Source organism: Drosophila subpulchrella, chromosome 2L, assembly GCF_014743375.2.
Source record: "Drosophila subpulchrella strain 33 F10 #4 breed RU33 chromosome 2L, RU_Dsub_v1.1 Primary Assembly, whole genome shotgun sequence".
Lineage (NCBI taxonomy): Eukaryota > Metazoa > Arthropoda > Insecta > Diptera > Drosophilidae > Drosophila > Drosophila subpulchrella.
Window position 1 is genome coordinate 15,746,041 of NC_050610.1, and position 21,876 is coordinate 15,767,916.

General features: G+C 37.0%; 1 protein-coding gene across 1 annotated transcript; it reads left to right on the plus strand.

Annotated features, from left to right (window-relative positions):
- The first annotated feature begins 1,573 nt into the window (after positions 1 to 1,573).
- Positions 1,574 to 8,298, plus strand: LOC119548435. Its single transcript, XM_037855684.1, has 2 exons — positions 1,574 to 1,684; positions 1,740 to 8,298. The coding sequence occupies exon 2, from the start codon at positions 1,765 to 1,767 to the stop codon at positions 8,104 to 8,106; it is 6,342 nt and encodes a 2,113-aa protein (XP_037711612.1). The 5' UTR covers positions 1,574 to 1,684; positions 1,740 to 1,764; the 3' UTR covers positions 8,107 to 8,298.
- Positions 8,299 to 21,876: the final 13,578 nt, after the last annotated feature.

Sequence of the window (21,876 nt, forward strand, 5' to 3'; positions counted from 1 at the left end):
CTTAATAAAACTTGTCAGTTATAAGTCTAACAAAACACTACTATTAATTAGAGAAATAAATAATTAATACGAAAAACTTGTGCTACATGGGTAATGTCCATTTATAAAACTATAAATAGCTGTAATCATTAGCGCTTCATAGATTTTGAATTCCTACCAATATTTTCTCTCAGTGTATTCTCGCTTGATTTCCAACAACTTTGCACAATGCCTGCTGGCAGAGCTATAAAAATCATATGCTTCCCTTCATTGCAAGGGGTTGGCTTTAGTTTTTTGCAGCTTCGTCTATATAACTCTGACTTCTTTGTGCCCAGCTTAGTTTGACAATTATTTGCATTGTTCAGTGAAGTCGTTTGTTCAACATGCACATGAATCGGTAACTACAACATAAGTGAGTCCCTGGTTATAGTTCACAGTCGGACAAGTTGGGTTTGTTAGGCAGCCGACTCTATTGTGCACTGTCCATTGAATTTGTCGGTTGGAGTATAGTTACGTAGAGCCAATCCGGAGAATAAAAAGTGGCCAAGGGATGAAATCGAGAAGCGTTCGATTGTGTGAAATTACTAGGTCAATGATGCAGTCATGGATCTAGTGACACATATTTACCAAAAACATTCAATCCCAAACCAAAATTGGCTACAATGTAATTTAAGGAAAATTAAAATTACCCAGTAAAACTTCAAATATAAATTCTAAATTAAAGAAAAACGCATACAACTTACAGAATTCGTTATGATAATTTTTCTTTTCTACTATTTATACACCGCAGAGAAAAAATTCTTTCAGATTTGTTCGAGCCCACTTTGTTTTCACATTCGTTTCAGATTTCAAAGCAACAGTTCCTGCAATATTCAAGAAAATCACTTTATAAAGTCAGCCGCTCTCTGGTTTCCGCAACCAATTTTCTTCACACGAATATGCAAAATAAATGTTCTTCGCTTGACCCGAAAGCCTGTTGCCTTTTGTCATTTGAAATTCCGGCCAGGATGAGAAAGCGGCCTGTTGCCAAAAAACGAAAGGAGTTCTTTTAGGCGAGCAAAATTTTTTTTGTTGCCTCTCTATTTTAAATGGCTCTTTCCGGTTCCGGTTACGTTTGACTTGGCTGCACGTAAATTTCGTGCCATTTTGTGCAAGAGAACTAGGGGGCTCAACTGCTTCACTCATGTCGGCGGTAAATTTTAGTACAATGCATATATAATCTTTTTCACTTATCTTTGCATAGTTTCCCTTTGCTGCAGCCGAAAAACTTTTTACGGTCTGAGGTTAAAAGTGGCGTCATACATCTCCAGCTCCGCCAACCATCCGCATCCACATCCACATCCACCCACTATATAGTTCGAGATTCGCGGCGCGTTGAGAGCTATGTAATGAATGAAAAGTTGGCTGGGAGTTGCAAAAGGTTGTGGCTGCAAAAAGGTGCGCAGGCATCGCAATTTCTGCTGAATGGCTTGGTTTAGTTTTTGTACTTGTCGACAATCTTGTGACAGATTTATGGGTTAATTATTGTGAATGGTGCTGCGGAACTGGAGGATAAAAAAACTGGAAAACTAGATTCCCATCCATTTGATTACACGTACATATGTAGCACTGAAAACGTTGTTAGTCAGACATTGAACAAATTTTGGAATGTTATCACAAATTTTGTAAAAAATAAAATATGCATGTTTTTTGTATTGCTTTCAAGGTAAGAGATCTTAACTAAAAGGAATTATCTTATAACGCTTGCCGTTTCGTTCCAGTTTAAGTGATATTATATATTAAAAAATGGACAAAGCACACTCTTCAAAAATTCCAATTAAAGCGAAAAGAACTGAATCGATTGAAAAACTTTCCTCCGATGACAGCGATACTGAGGGCTATGATCTGTATATGGGCATCTGGGAATTGAGCGTTAGCCTTGGTAACTTCAACCACAATGTGGACGAATCGGTGAAATTTATAACTGAAAATAGTTCGACTCCGAACGACTCATTCGAGCTGGTGCTGCTCAATGATTTCCGGGTGAAATTCGAACAATTGCAAATTGGAGTGGATTCTGAGGAGAAGACTCTTCACGAGACTCGCAGCGATCTCTTTATGCGTCTTTATAAGGAGCTGGTGGACTTAGAACAGGAACCATTAAGGTGCGAGTTCTTGAATCTCTGCTATGAACTCTTTGATTCCGTCCACCCAAAACTAGAGGACCGTAATAAGTCATATGCCTATCGAGTGGAACTCATCGATCAATTGCATGCTCAGGTTCAAAACATATTGCATCGTCTTAACGGAACTGCAGATGTTTACGGAAGATCCTCTGATTTCCTTATTAATATCTGTCTGGGATTGAAGACATACCAAAATGAAGCCTCAGATGAATTAAATAGGGAAAACACCTGTCCAGTGAAGGAAATCGTGTCTGAGAAAATCATAGAAAAAAGAAAATTAGAGTCAAGCCGAATTGAAGGTTATCGATTTATTCAGTATTGCATCAATATGACTACTTACTTCTCAAAAGGAATAAGGATTGAAAGTGAAGTTCCGCAGAATACTGAGCGAACAATAATTCCCCGACCGGAAGATTTAGTCGCCAAGGATATAGCTTCTATTAAATGTCTACAAAATTATACCTCGATTGCTTCTGAGGAAATTCCTTTGCTTGATTTAAGTAATCTAAGTGAACCAGATTATAATGCAACCGATGAATATGTACCCATTAAGGGTCAAGAAAATTTTCATTTTAAAAATTCGATCAGTTCTCCAAAAGATAATTTTAACAAAATTGCCATTAGTGATTTGGGAATCCTTCCCCAGGATAACAATACAAAAGATCCACCCGTTATTGGAAATTATACAGATGTTGTAAGTAAAGATAATGATCGTGTAATTGTTCCCAAATTGGGGTCGTCGACAGAATCGTTTCATGAAAACGGATTAGATGATTTCAATAGTCAAGGAAGAAGAAATGGACATGTGGCTTCCATTTTGATAGCTTCAGTTTCCGAAAAACCGAAGGAATATAAGCATTTCTTTAAGAAAGATGTTTTTACGGATGGTAAGGAATTTAAAGATGCTGTATCTCTAAATGTTCCTAAGAACGATACTGTTTCTACGAATTGTCTGGATGAAAATGATAGCTCAGATAGAACAAAGAGTAAAAAGATTTGTAAGTTGATCATTAAAGAAGCTGTTTCACCAAACCCTTTGGAAATCAAAACATGTATTCCTAAAAAGGATGATTTTGATAAGGAAGTTATTTTGGATGGTAAGAAAGTTAAGGATGTTGAAGATCTGAATGTTTCTGGGAACGATACTTTTTCTACGAACGGTCTGGATAAAAATGTCACCGCAGATGAAATGGAGAGCAAAGATATTGGCACGTTGATCATTGAGAAAGCTGACCCACCAAATGATTTTAAGAACAAAACTTTTAGTGATGATTATATTGAAGTGCTTGACGATGAACCTGCAGCAAGAATTACCTCAAATTGTGAACCTACCGACGACAAGCCCGATGCTTCTAAATGGAGTACACTATGTTCTCATATTCCTTTAAAAAAGACTATAAAAAGGTCGCTTTCTTATGATTTTTCTGATTTCCATTTAGAGGGAGGTACTTCTAATGGTCATCATAAAGTTCATGGTAGCCTAGATAAGATGAAACATTTCTATGAAGATTATAAGAATAAACTTGATTCTATTACTGAAATAGAAGATAAAATGGACTCGAAAATGGATTTATGTGAAGATATCTATGAAAACGTCAGGTCGCCGAAAAATGACACAAGATCGGACCAAGTGGGGTTTTCGGACGGAGTTTTAAGTAAACTGAGGCAAACTGTAAGTGATATAAAGCTAAACGTTTTAAAAGAAGTTGATAGGTCTTTAGAATTAACGTTGCAAAATGGAATATCTGGCGTGCTATCGAGGAAACCGTCTTTGGAACAAGCAGGGAATGCGTCCAAAATGTTTGGGAGAAATTCAAAATTTACTGATGGGCTTCGTTTAAAATCTCCTAAAAAAATATCCTCAAAACTAATTCCGGAACACCAAAAGAAAAAGGACGATGGGAAATTGCTTTCACCTAGAATAAGTCCATCACAAAAGTTAAATAGATGTATCGAGATTGCTGAAAAAGACCATACTGCTGAATGTCGTATCAACAGGGAAATAAAATGTAAAGACGTGGTAATAGGAGATTGCCCAAAAACAGTTGAATGCAATTGTTTTGAAACTGAAGATCCAAAAGCCACTTCGTGTAGCTTATACACTGATATCCGAGAGGAATGTTATTCGGTAGTGGATGATTGGTTTTTTGAACCAGCGGAAAAATCCCATACATTTTTCGCTGAAGAGGACGATAAAGAAATGCTACCACCAAAATCAAGTCAAATTTCCAAAATAGATGAGCCTTTGACCGCGTTTTCATATGCAAATTGTTCTATTGAAGTGAATAATAATAGTCCGGACGTTTTAAAGCCTTCTTCAGATATCTTACTCATTGACTTTTCTGACGATCGCTGTTTAGTAAAAAATGATATTGGTAGTAATTTAACATCAGAAAACTCAGTGGAACAATTCTTTGAATTTTCCGCTGAAGAGGAGGGTCAACAAATGACTTTACTAAAATACAGTAATATTACTGAAATAGATAAGTCTTTGACCGAGTTTTCACAAAATAATTATTGCACGGTAGCCTGTGTTAATAATTCGGAAGATATAAAAACTCCTTTGCATTATTTACGAGCTGATACATCTGTAAGTTATATTACAGAGGAAAAATTAAGTGAATTGTCCGCTGAAGAGGACGGTCAAAAAAAGCTTTCAATCGAACCAAAACAATCTACTAAAAGAGATAGATCTTTGACACAGTTTTCATATAATCATTGTAGCACTGAAGCCTGTATTAATAACCCGGATAATGTAAAATCTACACATAATTTACCCATTGATATCTCTGACGACTGCTATTTGACATCAGAAGAATCCAATGCTTTCATCGATGAGCAGGACGATCAGCATATGCTTTTTCCAATATTGAAAGAATCTTCCCAAACCGATAGTGAAGTTACGCAACCCATTTTCAACGTAGTGGATAGGTCTTTGACCCAGCTTTCAAGAAAAAATTATCAAAGTGAAGAGAGCATTAATAATATAAGAAACAGTAAAAACCTAGATTTAGATTTAGAGGATCTAAAAACATCTTCGAATACTGTATGCATTGACATTTCTGAGGAATACTTGAATCTAAATTTAAAGCAAGACCGTGGACAAGAACATGAATCTGTCGATGAACAGGACAATCAGGAAATGCTCTCACCAATATTAAGTCAAATTAAAAAAACAGTGAGTGACGTCAAGCTCAACGTTTTAAAGGAAGTGGATAAATCCCTATCAGAATTGACTTTAAAATGTGTCTCTACCCATTTACAGAGAAATCAAACCAAAGCAAATTTTAAAAACAAGTCGAATAGTGTGGAATTAACAGAGGAAACTAGTATCCTCTTTGACATATCTGAGGAAAGTGACGTTAGGCGAAGCCATAAAAGGGAAGTACATACATCTTTATCGGAATCGACCTTAAGAAGTACTTCCGAAGTTTTACCTAGAAATTGCTCCTATGAAGAGTTTCGGAGTATGTCGCCAAGTTCAGAACTTAGTTTTAACTCTAGAGAGAGTAATTCCATCATTGATTTATGTAAGAAATGCGATATTAATGTAAACTACTCAAAGCCGTTGGATAAATACATTGCTGATGGCTTAAGTATACAAAAAAGACACATTAGTGAAATGGCCAACAACGATGGTTCAGGTGATTTGAATATATATTCTAAAACAATTGAGTTTCAAAATTGGAACAAAATGTTTTCTGAATGGCATCATCAACGGCATATTATTGCAGCCCCTCGTGCCATAATTAAAATCTTCAAATCGAACTCGGCATATGAGTGTTCCTCTGATGATCCAAATGCTCCCGATTTCTATGAACAACTGGATCAATTTTTTGAGATTACGGGTGAAAAGAAATGTTCCCCAGCCTTTCATATAGATCTATCTTCGATTGAATCGCGGATAATAGAGAAACTTAAACAAGCCAGGAAGGTAGTTTCCAGAAAAATAAGCTACTCCGATTGGGTGGCTTTGGTGGGCAAGTTCAATTTAAGGCAATTGCTGTCGCGTGAGGAGAGAGACACCTACGAATCCTTGCGATGGCAACTTAGGGATACGGGTGATGAGGACATATCTGCAAAGTCTCGATTCACCGATGCTCTCCACGGAATGATGGGTTACGGATCGCCGCATTTGAAGGTATCATCTGTAACTGGCAGGCTGCATCTGCGTTCGCCACAGCATCAGGATAGCCTCAGTGAGTCCTATTTGCTGCTCATCATTGGCCACCTGGGATACTTCTATAAAGAGTTGGCGAACCACCTGGATGTACTTGGGCAGCGGGGGCAAACTGCTGCTGCTCTCCGAAAATGTCTGCAAAGTTACCTCTTAGATTTTAAACTCTTCTATAAGAGACAAAAAAAGTATCCCTGCAGCCTACTTAGTTTGTACCGAAACACTCGAGAGCATCAGGTGAAATTTCAGTGGCTTCTGGCTGTCATGCAAAACATTCAGAATGAAAAGTCTATTATAGTTTCACTGTATGAGCAATCGCGCCGAAGATGCGGATATCAAAGAAGCTTATTGCTAATGTGGCTAAAAGTGGCAAGCCAACCAATGATATTCAGGCTTCAACAATGGCTTCTTGGCGGTCACCTTAATTCTTTTGATTGCGATGAGTTTCCCATCGAACGCAGCATAACATCGGATCATAGTGAGTTTTGGCTAAAACGCTATCGAATTACAGATCATTTTTCTGGCCTATTTGGGCCTCAGCTCAGTGAAACTCTGATTAGCGTGGGCAAAACCATGGCATACTCACAAAAGTACTTGGGTATCGAGGTGGAATCCTGTCTGAAAAGCAAAGAGCTACGTGAAATGTTGCTGGACAAATTCGATCACTTCTATGAATATGCTGACCAGGAACCACTTTACAATTTTCTTTGCAATCTGCACTTGGAAATTTCCAGCAAGGTCCTAAAATGTCTTCGGGAAATTAAGTACAATCCAAAGTACCTCTTTTCTCAGCTCTACAAGTACATAATGCTAGCGGATGTGGAGTTCATCAGAGAATTTATAAATCATTTCGAAGAGTTTCTCGAAAAACCGGAGAGTTCCTTTAATATCCAGCTTTTCAACGAAATAAAAGATAATATGTCACGCAAGTCCATTTCGGATATCTATATAGATAAGGGCTTCACCGAAGGAACTAGGTGTTGGTCATGTCTTGTCCTCCGCTGGAAGTTTCCGAAATACTGGACTGCACTACTCGGCAAGGATGCTGAGGCTTATGAACCTATCTCTATGGCCATCTGGAGATTCCATTATGTTGACTATGTGCTTTTGGAAAGGATACTTCAGCAACAGGAGCAAATACGCAGTCGCTTCGACTTCGAATATTTAGAGGGCCTGGAAGAAACACACAACTGTTTTGCCAGACTGATCAAGAATTGTCTGGAACTAATGAATGTTCTAAGGCATTATTTCTTCAAGGACTTATTAGAGCCGACATTCGCAAAACTTTTATTGGCCTGCAACCAGGCTAACACGATCGAAGATATTCTAGAGGCAAATAGAATATATCTGAAGTCCATCAAGCGTGGGTGCCTGCAAACGAAAAGACTTAGGAAATCGAATCAGTATCTAGAGCGACTTTATAATTTTATACTCAAACTAGATGATACTCTGCAAAAGTTCTTGAAATCATGTGAAACTTTGAAAGATTATGTGCTAAATATTCACTTGCATAATGCACATAGTTTGGTTTCCACCTCTTACAGGGATCGCATGCTGACCTTTCGTTTGACCTGTCAAAACTGCTCGTATGTCATTATCGAGTTACGAGATCAATTTATATCGGGAATGATAAGCTTTTTATTGAGTCTGCATTTGGCAAATGAAGATCCATTAAGGTTGCTTGCTTTAAGTTTGGATCCCAAAAACTATTATATGAGAAAGGACAAAAGATTGAGCCAGGTGCAATTGTTCGAGTTCAAAAGAAAGACGAGAAAAAGCAGCTGAGATAAAAGTACTTGACAAACTTCTAAGCCATGAGTATACATTTCTTTACATTTTTTGTAACAGTAGAGAATACTGGCTTTTGTAAAATGTATAAGATCCTATCCATATGTATGTCTTGCATGTATTTTAGATTAATCTCTAAATTTACCTAATAAAATGGCAACATTTTCCAACTCTTTGCGATACGTTAAATTATTAGCATTGAATGATGGGGAAATTCAGAGTGGTAAGAGTTCATTTTGAAAAGCTGGTAATTTAAAAATAAATGCCACAATCACATTTAACTCCTCGCTCAAGTTATAATTCATTTAGCAAAAAGATAAACCCTTTTTTTGACGCTTTGTCTATGTATAAATTGGATTTTAATTGGAAATTAAGAATCGACTTAGCAATGTTTGCATTGTGCAGCAACTGGAGAAGTCCTTTGTCATGCAAATGTTCTGTATATTGTGGTCCCGTGTGAATAGGGACAGAATGGGAGGGACAGAATCCCAACGACTGTGTGGGTTCGTTTAAATTAAAGAAAATAATGGAAAATTTACTTTATGGCTTAAGCTTTGGCCAAATGGAATTTGGCTTCATTTGAATTGTAATGGCTGGGCGAGAATTAAATCAAGTTTGGGTCTTCACTTTTCATATTTTTATTAACAAGTTATGCCAACACTTTTCTAACAGCTCTCATCTGCATAACTTAATTTCCCGAGAATCCGCATGGAAATATCTTTGTGCCCGAATCTCTGCCAAGAAATGAACAATGGCAAAAGGATGGCCCAGTCTTGAGCTCTTTTGTTATCTGACAAACACAGCTGGCAGGCATCTCGGCAGTTCCTCCACATATCAGCGAGTGAGCTGGATGAATTATAAGGCACTGCCGCCTTCAAAAAGAAAGGAAGAAAAAATGTCAAGAAGATAATTGTGCCCAGGCAGAAGGCATTTAATAAACTTGATTGGAGGGACAGGAAGGAGTGAGACTCGTGGAAGGTTGACAAGGTCCTGACATGAGTTCGCTTTGAGAAAGTTAACTGGCTGACTGGCTCGACTGATGATTAGGGAAATTAATTTCATAGGAAACTGCCTGTCTCCGATGCATTTTTGTTGATAAACGAGCAATTTATTGGGTGTGTTGATGTGCGGGACATATTTCATTTTTAATTTGTATACTTGGAGAACATTTAACTTGGAAATGCCAAATTGCAAAATTACTTTTTTAATAAAATACTATTCGTTTTCCGTTTCTTTCAGATTTACTTTTTTTACAAATAAAGCTTTTCTTTTTTATGTGTATCAAAATACTGTAAATTTATTTTGGGTGAATATTATTTTTCCAGCAAGAAATTATATTTAATATTTCCATATTTTCATATTTCCATATTTCCATATTTCATATTTTAGTTTAATATTATTTTAAGTGTGGGCTGAGTCTGAAAGAGTTCATTTAAAAAACATTAATTTCTTTGGTATCTCAACTCAATAAAAAATGTAATCTAATTAACAAATAATAGTTCTGATCAAATCTGTTTGTTATACCGTTTTTCACACTACTTTTTATGGTAATTAATGGAAAACCAATATCAAAGACCATTTTAACTTTGACCTATCAGCGCGCTTGTGCGCCCCGTCAAATTAAACTATAAATTTATTATTATGCCCGTTAACATACTTGAACTGTTCTAGGCAATAAATTCCATTACAAAGTTGCCATTTTGCCATCACAACAGCTCTCCGCACCCCAGTCAATGTTATTGACAATTTGTTGTCAGTTTTTCTCGCCCAAACACGAAGCAATTTATGTGGCCGGGTCTGGGGGCTTTATGAAATACTTCTCATTATGAGGGGGGAAAATGTTGGAAATGGTCAGCGGCCGATGGCTGGAACATATTCGAACTATTTTCATTTCAATTGCAAACGGTTTGGCGCAGAGAAATCAATTGAATTGCCATTTCACATATGAAATGGTCATTTGTCAATGGACAACAATTGGAGGGCGTGGTCGCAGCTGGTTTGGATGGTGGATACTGGATGCGGTCAGTCAAAATGGCCGCATAAATATGTCCTTCTCGTCCTCTGTGCGAACGATCTTCTGGCACTCGCCCTTCATTCCCATTTCGATGGCTAAATTGTTGGTCGTTATTAAATTTCCGCTGCGTTGAGTTCTCATTTCCGTTTCAATGGCCAATGCAGCTGACCGTCGTTCAATGCTCAACGGATGTTGGCCTGGGACATAGATATATATACGATATATATATACAGTCGTCCCACACACACACGTGAGCTATATAAATATTTTCGATTCTAGATGGTTAAACAAAAGGGTTGGCTTGCGTAATATTCGATTATTGTTTTTATTATAATTTTTAAGAGCCTATACAACAATCCCCTTTTATCCAGCATTTGTTGTGGCGATCAAAAATTGATTCTACAATTGTAATGCCTGTTAGTGGGCATATATATGTGTATGTGTATGCGGCTTTTTAGCCAAATTGAAACTAATTGAAATATGTGGATTGCAGGAAACAGCGAGAAGAGGAAAGTGGGCAAAACTTTAGCCATAAATTTCAATAAAACGCCATTTTTGGTATTTTCCTTTATTCCAGCTGTAGTTTCCCCTATGTGTGCTATACGTTTTATTGGCATTACGTATACGCAGTGACCTCATTTATTGTTTCGTGGGCATAAGTTTACATTACGTTTTTGATGTGAACTCTTTAGTTTTTGCATTAGGAAAGTCTTATGTCTCCGATTGCATAATAAATGGGGTATATGTACTAATTTACTCGTTTAATTAGATGGAAAATTTCTTATAAGTTAAGTTATCCTAAAACACCATTATATATTATGGCTTTTAATGAAAATATAATGCAATGCCCATCAAAGGGACTTTGTTCGCTCCATCCCAGGGGTCTCTTTTTATTGTCGGCTTTTTGCCCGTTTTGGCTGCTGTGTCCTAACCAAAAAAAAAGAAATAAATAACAAAATTATTCAAAATTATGGGCCGACTCTCCACCTCCATTTTTTCGACTTAACCCTTGTATGGGCGTACGTCTTACTCGCCGCCCTTACGCTTTTATACTTAACCAAGTTTTTATTAAACCCATTCCCTGCCGTTACAAAGTAAAATCTTAGAAAATGCATTAAAAAGGCGCTAAGTAAATATTAAAATTTCTGTCAGGGGCGAAACGCGAGTTACAGCGAGTTAAAAGAGCGAGCTTAGGCCATTTTATTATTATTATTATTATTTCCTCGACTAAACAAAGCCAGTTAATGGCTTCAGCTGCCGGACAATGGTTGTTTATTTATGCCCTGCGCTAATGGACAGCGCGGAATCGCTGAAAGAGTTTGCTTCCGTGGATATTATTTATTATCGCCGCCACCGCTGCTGCGCACAATAAATGTAATATTTATTCATTTATTTATTGATTTATGGCATGGCATTTAAATCAAAATCAACGCAAGAATGCTAAACATTTTATCAATTTGATAAGCCTATTTATTATGATGTTTTCACTTTTCATCGCTGGAGTGGCGTCGCCCCCGCTTTGATAAAATTTATGCCTTTACTGACCACAAAAGATTCATCTTCATTTCATCTGTCCAAGCTACAACTACAAGGCACCCTCGTTCTCCCAGCTCCCAACCACCCTTGCTTGATTAGTTGATGACACTCTGTGCGAGAGACAGGGCCCTGAAACTGCCTTATAAATGCCTATGTATACACGTACACCTGAAAAAAATATAAGTTTTATGTATATTTTTTAAAGAGTATAATTTTTATTTTTTAAAATTGTATTTCTCCTAACTTAGCTAAGTACGGCTAAAGAATAATTTTTAAACAGTTATCATAAAAATATCAAAATTAATAAAATTATAGCGATTGCTCTAGAAAGGTATAGTATTGTTATTATTAAATTTCGGCAGGCTTTTCGATAGCCATTTTGCCATGCTTTTGTTAGTCCTCTAAGCATTCTTTTTTCCATTATTTTTGACGAACAATTTCGGACTATTTTTCTACTTTTTTGCTATGCTTTTTGCTAGGCTTTTCTTTAGGCTTTTTGCTATTCATTTTTTAAGATTTTTAATATATTTATGGTAAGCGTTTGGTAAGATGTTTTGAAACTTTTTGAAAGGTTTTTGGTTGGCTCTTTAGGCAGGCTTATTGCCTTTGCAAGGGTTTTCGCAGGTCTTTTTGCAAGGCATATCCATAATTTGATTCAGGGTTATGGCTTATTGACAAGCTTTTTGTAAGTATATTACTGGGCCTTGGCAATTTTTCACTTTTAAAAACCAAAAATGTTTTTTAAAAATATTTAGAAAGGGTTACGGTTTGTTTATCTCTGAGTGTATGTGTATACATATGCGAACTTTCCCTATCCACAACTTGAGCAAGGCGATATGTCTCGCTCTGCGGTGCTTGTGGCTAATTTGATAAATATGCACGCGTTTATTCAAATCAATCAGAGTCAGACGACGACGGGAGCCTGTGAAGGAGGTGAAGGAGGGTCTTTGAATGGAGAGGACAAGTCATCGGCAGCATCTTCACTCCACTTTCCACCGCCTCTGATTATCTCCACTCCTCCATTCACTGTGCATCTTGTGGCATATAAATTTCAGCTGCCTTCCCCCGAGCTCACATATAATCATCCGCACACACAAGCTACTCTCTTTGGAGATTTCATTAATGTGCGGTTAACTATAATGAGCCTGGTATATGGAAGCACACCACGGGGGGTTTTCTGGTTAAGTTGGGCTAACTGAAATCTTTTAGTAGTATCAGAAGGTTCTTAAATGGGCCAATTTATTGTGCCGGAAATTCAAATTATCTCAGCTACATTAGTCCAATTGACCTCAATAAACTGGGTAAGCTTTTTTGGGTGCCTTCTTCAGAGGTATTATAATATATTTGGTGGGATAAATATGTGTTTCCAAATTTTGTTTTACTAATCAGTCGTGTATAGCCCATTTACGACAATGCAAAATGAATAAAAATATTACTTTTAAACTCTCTAAGAGAATCTTTTACGAAAACTTACTTTCCATCTATCATCAAGAGCGTGTTGGCTTCTAACCACAAACCACCGTCCTCCTTTGTAATACCTTGGGTAAATTAAGTGACCCGCATTTGCAACTTCATTTCAAGGGGTTGTTCGCCCTGCCACATGGTGCATATGTTGGGAAAAATTGCGGTGTGACCGCAATAAATCACAATTGAAAATGGCACAAGTAAGTTGACTCTTAAATCACTTTGGTCCAAGAATGTGTTTTCGGGGGTTGCTCACGCACATTTGCCTAATGAGTTTGGAAATCTTGAGGTATAAACTAAACAAGAGCTTGTAAAGGCTTACAATGTTTACCTGCAAGAGGGCGGACAATCAGCATAAACTCCAAACGCAATCAAAATGTTGAAATAAACTTAACAAATCCCAGGTAAAGTTTGTTATTTTCTTTTTTCGCTGCACATTTTCTCCACCTGTCAGCGGTTGAAATTTGTTCTCCATGTTTAGTTCGCCCAACGCGATGACTTCGCATTCGCCCCACGAGTTTCTACGTTGCACACTGCGTATACGTAATAAATTTCACAATTGCCAGAGGAAAACTGTCCGCAGAAGTGTAATTGTAATGTTTGCTCCTTCGCCGCCTTTATCTTGGACCCGTGTGCAAGGGTTTAGTTGGGAAATTTCTTGTATTTGCCAAGCGCTTGGAAATGTGCAAGCGAGGACAGCTCCTTAATCTATTCTACACACTTTTTGTCACCAAAAAAGGTGTATGTGAAATTGCCAGCTTTATTTTCGAAAGGGTGCCAAGTGTTGACTTGAGGGTGCATTGATGGGAAGGTTGTTTCAAGGTGTTTACACTGAAATCGAGTCCACTTTACCATTTAAAATCATGAAACGATTTCTCAGCATCTGCATCTGCATTTGCCAAAAGTCCCCTTCTTCGACTGTCCAATAAATGTCAGGCGTACATTTTGATATCCAGTTTCAATTTGCTTTAATCACGCACTCAACGACACTCCCGACAGTTGTCTCGAAGGAAATTCATTAAAAACAAAGTCTTTGATAAAAGGACTAGAATCTGTTAGCTTTGCGATTCATTTAACGATCGGAAAAAGTTTCAGTGGAATTTGACATGCGATTGTGTCAAATTACATTACGTTAATTTGCATTCCTTTAAAGGCGCACATTTTATTCTTTGGGCTGCCAACATTTCAGATTAGTTGGAAGATTCTTTAGGTAGCTAGAACTTACTCACTAAAGTCGAACCTCCTTTGAGTTGTGTGTTCCAAATATTAAGACATACGAAATAAACCGAAAAGGTAGCAAACCCTATATATGAAAACTGAAAGCCAACCGAAATGCGTAATAAAAGCCAAGTGAAAAATCCAATATATTTTTAAGCAAACAGTTCGTTTATTTGCACCCATCGTAACATTTCCTATTCCCTGTTGTGCTGTACAATTTATTTCCATTTTTAATTTCCTGACGTTTGCGAGTTTATTAAATTTTATTATCTTACTATTTTATTGGATTTATTGGTTTGATGGCGCGAGGGAATGTTCAATATTGACAGAGCTTGTTTGGCTGACGTTTGTGTACGTCAATCATACAGAATTCATAATACCAATCGCTTCTATTGAACGCAGGCTCCGAGAATTGTGACCTTTAGTCTGGCCATACAACCGATTTCACAATTTAAACTAGTAGAGCTACATAAAATAGCTACATGGAGCTACATGGGCTGCTCAAATAACCTTTGAGTTGTGTTGCTAGACCCGGTTGCCTGACTAATTTTCGCTAATGCAAAGAAGCAGCGGGGTGGCATAAAAAAACTAATAAAATTTACGTTTATCCCTGAAAAGGCACTCGAAAATGCGCGCCTAATGCGCCCCTTCGAAAGGCGATGGCGATGGCAATGATGATGATGTTGATGGCCATGGTGATGATGATGATGATGATTATGAGGCGAAAGGCAGCTGAGCTTGGGGGACCTTAATATAGACAAGCACAAGACATGCCCCAAAAGACGAGACCCTCCACCCATCCATCCCAATCCCAGCTAAAGTGCCATCGAATTTCAATTCAATTTGCGAGGCACGGCATTCGCTAAGGGTGCGAAAAAATTTCTATAGCATATTTTTGCGCGCCGCGTTTGACTTGAGCCGAATGGAGGTCATTGGGGTGGGGTTGGTGGGGGGGTTTTTAGAGTTTGCGTGGGCGTGGATCCCTGAACATGGGGGCGTGGTCCAGTGTATGAGTAATATTTGCGCAAAGGGTTACCAAGAATCGCTGATATTGATAGTCGCGAGCGGAAGAATAAGTAAGTTCGCTTTTGAAGGATTTAGGGCCGCTCCCCCTTAGAATTCCCCGCCATTTCGCCTGTTTTCTCTTTATTATATCACGTTCTCAACATAAATGCGTTAAGTGGGGACTTGGACTAACGGTTGAGAGTGGGTGGAGGGTGGCGCTTGAAGGCGTATTTGAAAAGCGCTTAAATTCAGTTGAGCGTTCTTTCTTATTTATTTATTTTCTCTCTCACAAAAAAAAGGTCTTAAGAATCCAGGGGTACATCCTCTCAAATGTGATAGGCATGTGTGAGCCCTTCTCTTTTTCGGCTTAAAGCCATATGAGCCCATCTGGCTTTCAATCGTGTTACTCTGGCGCGATTTTGATGACACTTGGGGGCCTGGTTTTCAGAGTTTCGTCTGCTCATATTGACAGGGCTTATCCTTTAGTTTAGATTATTAGCTTCGAAAGTGCCAACATAATTGAACGGATTTTTCGTGGGTGTAATTCAATGGAAAGGTTTTTAGCACGCAGAAAAAATATTTAAAACTTGGAAAAAATTTATCAAAATAGAATTTATTACCTATTTTATTATGACGAAATTAAATTTACTACAATCTTTAGAGAGAATATATATATTAAACTCCTTTAAACTGTTTTCATTTTTTTTTAGCCATATGTAATAAAAAGTGCACGTAATTTTTAAAGAAAATATTTGCTTATGAAATTAATTTTTAAGGCTTTTTTACTGCCTGCTTATATTTGGTTGTGACGCTGTAGGCCAACAGTTTTTTTCCCTGCAATTTGGTTGAATCACCTTTTGGTCCTACCCAACCAGCTTCCATACTTGTCATAGTGCCAGCTGTTCCAGATTTATATGAAAAACTTGCGAGAAAACCGAGCAACGTAGATTCCAATTTTGGCCGGCGATTTTTTCCGTTTAGTTGGGAGTGAAATGTGTGTTTTAGTGGCTTGGCATTAGCATGTTGGTTATACATAAAAGTGGGCAACTGGCCCAAGGACCCAGCCTTATACCAGCCCCCGGAAACTCTTCGAGACGGCTTTGTAAAAACATTTGGATTGCATCGTTCTGGTAAGAAAAATAAAACAAACAAAAATATGGTGAAATTGGTATGTTTTCGACTTTTGGCGTTGGAAATTTATGTTCGCCAAATATGTGGTTTTTCCTTTTGCCACACCTTTTACGGTACCCCCTTTCTTCCATTTACCTGTGTGACATATGGTAAGTATAAGAAATGGCAGAATTACCTTATGGTTTCTCCAAAAGATGATTTACTTAATTGTATTTTCTGTGAATTTAGGTAAATTTGCTTTATTTCTTACTGTTAATATTTTTAGACGACACAAGTTCGTCAAGGCTGCGCCTTATTTATCGCAGACAATTGTCAAGCTCATCAATAAAATGTCGCTGTTACACGTGGTCGAATTTAACGCCAAGTTGTCAATGCGGTCTCAAGTGGTCCAAACAATAGAAATTCTGGGAACGTGGTCCTTTTGAAATCAAATACAAAGGCAGTTCCAATATTATTTATAGTCTTGCTTTGTTTGCGATGATTTCAAGTTATCAGTTCTATTGGATCCATTGAAATTGATTTCTATTTTTATACCAGGTGATTTATGGTCAGCTAGATCAATATATTATCTGTGGGTAGATAAGGCCATACTAATTGATTTTATTTTGAATCATAAGATGCTTTGTTCTTCGTAACTTATCTCTTTAATTTGTATTCTGTCATTTACCTTTATCTATTAGCAAAGTAAATTTCAATGATTAGCGAATTCAGTTACGCTGGTTGTTCTTACGAAGTTTGCGCAATAAAACCAACTTCTTTATGGGGAGTGAAGAGCACTTTGCCTTTGGAGTAATATCGCTACCATTATCGTCTCATTTTTCTTAGTTTTCCAACATTTTTCCGGGCTGATGTTGCTGGTGGCACAAGAAAAGGAGGAACTCTTTTCGCGCTTCGCCACTTCGACATTAGTTTCGCTTAGTGCGCAAAACTTGACCACATCGAACTGCAGGGCGTGTAGGAAAAACAAAAACCACTCGGCAAACTCAAGTTTATTGCCTGCTCCTCAGTCTTCGACTTTTCTTAGTTCGGTTAAAAAAAAAGTAACTTTTTCACACACGACTTTGCTGGACACTTTTTTTATCATATATATATAAATATATGTATTCGAAAGTTTTTATATTTGTCCAACTTATGTTGGATACAATTTAAAAGAATAAAGTTTTGTTTTAGTTTGGAAATTTGTCCTAATGTTTGACATGATGGTGAAGAATGCTTTAGAACTTGATACGGTTTGTATTTTGTAATACTAAAAGTATTAAAAAAAAAATATTTTAAAACATATTTTGTGGCTTATTTTAAATGAGCAAAATAAATAATGTTACATTTCCCTCTCATTTCCCAAGGATTTCTTTTTACAGTTTCGGGCGCTGTAATAACAACATTAAATTTTTTAATGCCACACGTCGGGGCAAAAAAAGGGTAACCCAACCTGGTAAGCATTATGACCAAAGCCCTGCCACCCTAAAGCGCTTTTTGCATAAAATTCATATTAGGCACAAGGCCGGCGAAAGAAGATATGAAATAAGTACAAAAAATGAACATCCGCGAAATTTCATTCAGAAATATAATGAAAAGGAATTATTTATATGACTCACCGAGTTAAAGAGAAGGGTTCCAGGGAAATGAAAGATTATATTTTGTGGGTCAAAAAAAAGAAAAATATTAAATTTGATAAAAATATACCTCTGGCGGCTTAGCAGAGAGTTAAGCCTTGAATTTCATTTAAAATCGTAATCAGAGTGTGCATCTTATTCCAGAGTTTCAGCAGAGCTTAGAAACAATTTCAGTTTGGCTTTCATTTTGCGCGCACTAATTGCTAAATATTTTTCATTAAAAATGAAATGCAATTCTCCCAAAAAAAGGCTCAAGTGCCCCGCAATAAAAGCGAAGAAAAAAACATTGAAAATTAATTAATGCCAATTTGTAAGAGCACTGAAATCGAAAACTTTTCTGTTCGTCCCAGCACTTTCATTACATCGATGGCTTCAAACAAAAATGACCCAAAAAGTGAAAGAAAAAATTCTTTTCAACAAAAATTGTTCCTAAAGTTTTTAATAGAAATTACCATTTTGGTCGCTTGGCCGTTTGGTCAAGTGTCAATAATTGGAGCCCTAAGATCCCGGTCCGCGAAAGGCGATTCAAGGCAAAGCCGATTTCTAAAGCCCAAAACCGAAAAACCCCTCAACCATTTCATTTTCCCGCACTGCCTAAGTCGACACTCTTGATTTCAATAAATTCTTGTAATTAGCGCCAGGCGTTCTCATTTCTCATTTGGGCCAAGCATTTTTTGCTCCTCAGACGGTTCTGCTGTCAAAATATGCAAATTGAATTTGTTTCTCACAAAAACTCACTCAAGTGGAAGTTCCGTTGGCAAAATAAAAGGAGTTGCGCAGGTGAATGGCTAAGGGGTAGGTCATACCTTTATAGCGATACTCGTGTCGAATTAACACCCAATTTCAGAGACCTTTTTCGAAATACTATAGAAATACCTAACCTTCACAGTTGTGAAAGGTGATTTAATTTATGCCCACGATGTAACTTATTTTAAAGGTATTTTAGCAATACATTTTCTAATATTTTTAAAGTTATCCCCACTGTTTATATTTATCATATAAATGTAATATATCTAGCAATTCAATATTTTCATGATTACATTGTTCAATGGTTTACATTTTCTAATATTTATAAAGTTATCCCCACTGTTCATATTTATCATAAATATATTTATGATATATCTAGCACTTCAATATTTTCATGATTAAATGGCTCAACTTTAATGCGAGCCAAAGACAAAGCCATTTATCTTGGTCACTCTTCCTATTTGGGTTACAACACCACATTCAAGGAATACAAATCACAGTAAGAACATGACTTAAGACAACTACAGATAAGAAATTACAATAGAAAGGGAGAAAAATGCAAAACCGATGTCAAATACCGTCAACCTAATATATATAGTTTGTACAACCCATTCCTCAAAGCCGTTTTAACCCAAAGCCCTTCGCAATATAAAGTCTGAGTACTGGGTAACATTCCTAAGCAAAAGACAAAGAGAAAGACATGAAAGGGAAAATTATGCCTCTGGCAGTTTTTAAAACATTTTGCTGGCGATTTCTTATAGCTGTTTTGTGTTCTTGTTCTTGTCATTGTCTTGTTGTATCCTTTTATCGTTGCTATTACTCGCATATTTGTTATAGAATGAATGTTTTCGCTTTCGTCCCTCTCCAAAACAAACCCCTTGTTTGTTTTCCATTTGAAGGCGAACCCGAACCCCCACCCCCCCCATTCAGCTTGTTATGCACATGATCTGCATGTGTAGGGATTTCTCGCAGTGTATTTGTGCGCGAGAAGCGGAAATGTACTGAAATGAGAAATTTCCGTTTCTGGTTCCGACGTCGGAAGTAAAACAAACGCCGATAAAACAGGCCCACGACGCGAACCCGACAGTGAAATGGGAAAAAAACACTCGAAAAGGAAGAAGACTGAAAGGTATAAATGATTGCCACTGATAATACGAGCATGCGAAATATTGAAACCAGTTGCATACTTTTCGGCGCTCGGCCGGGAAATTTATGAACCATTTTCGCCGTGCTGGTCGGAGGGCATAAATCGAGACGAGAGAGAAAAGGAGTGCCGCGTTTTAGGCACTCACTAATGGCACATAAATAACAACTACTAACTAAAAAGTGACAACGGCGACCAGTACTTGGATTCTCTGCCTTTGCACTGGCTATTGGGCTTGTATTTGGTCAAAATTTGTGATATTTCTGGAGCTTATGGTGATTTTTGGTCATACAAACTAGTTTACAAATTTGAAGTAGGTACAAAATATTTTATTATTGCTCTTAAAGAAATTTGGCAATAAATGAACTATGTAGCTATTTGCATAAAGTTTTAATATTTGTATTATACTGAGTCTAGATAAAATTAATTTTAGAAATACTGAAAATATTTAATAAATATAAAATAATTTTGTTTGTGTTAATAATAGTTTTAATATTTATATATTTTTATTTTTTAAAATATTATTTATATTTTAGTATACAAGTAATAAAATTTAAAGTGGGTAGAAAATACTTTATTATTGTCATAAAGATTTAACTATAAATTAACAATGTAGTTCTTTGCATAAATAAAGTTTTAATATTTGCATTATATACGAAAAAAAATAAATTAGGAAAATACTGAATGTGTTTAATAATTATAATATATTTTTTTGTAATATTGATAATCGTAATAATATTTAAATATTGATATACTTAAAATATAATTTATATGTTATTATTATAATATATATATATATATATATATATATTTTAAAAACATTTATTTTACTATGATTATATATATTTATATTTCTTAATATTTTAAAAACATTTATGTCGAGATTAATCCTTTTTAGGGCATTCTGCAGTGCATAGATTTCCACTTGCTGGTTTTATGTTTGTTGTTTAGTTGGATCTCTCCGCTGCCACCGCTTACTACGCACATTAAAATTATGTTCGGGGTAATGTAGTCGGCACCTAGTGCCTCCCACGCGGCCATTCCAACGCCCCACGATTCCCGGCGTCCATAAAGAACATAAATAAAGGAGAAAGGCAACGCGTTCCAAATGGTCGACAGGATTGTGCTGCTGCTCTCGAGGACAGTGGACATTGGCAATTACCGTTGCCGCAGTTGTCACAGTCTCGCTTTTCCGCTTTTCCTGCTTGCCACCCTGCAGGACACCACCGCCCCTTAGGGTATAGCCCACCACCACCCCCTTTTCATAATTCGCCTTGGCCTGCGGTCTTGTTTCATAACTACAGCCCACCCACCGCCTGTTTGGGCATTATTTGTGGTGGCTTTCGAGTTGCCTTTGGAATGCCATGCCACATTGCGTATACGCAGCGTGTGACAATGCCGAAATACAATAACTGCGAATTTGATTGCCCCTGCTAATGTGTGCTGGCAATAAACAATCAATTTGTACGAGAGCCGGCTGGATATTGCTGCATTTGGTTTATGGTAATTAAATAATAAACATTACCTTAGGTGGCTTCAAATTTATGTGTTTTCCTGCGCCGTGTCAATTAGTTCCAATGGAATATTATAAATTGGCTGGGCAAACTAAAATATTACCAAATTCTATTCTCACCTCAGACCAAAGAACTTTTACAACCTAACACCCAATTCTAAGGAGATAGAGACCTACAAAGTGTAAAACATTCATCTGCATTATCTTTCCGGTTTATATGCCTACTCGCCCTCTGGTGACAAATAACACTAAATTAAAATTTTATTAGGGTCTTTATTGTGCGTCACCAAAGAAAATATATAAAAAAGGTAGAGCCAAGGGGGAAAAAACTGGGGAATATGTTTTAAATGTTTCGCAAAAACGAAATTTTTTTCGTTATTGT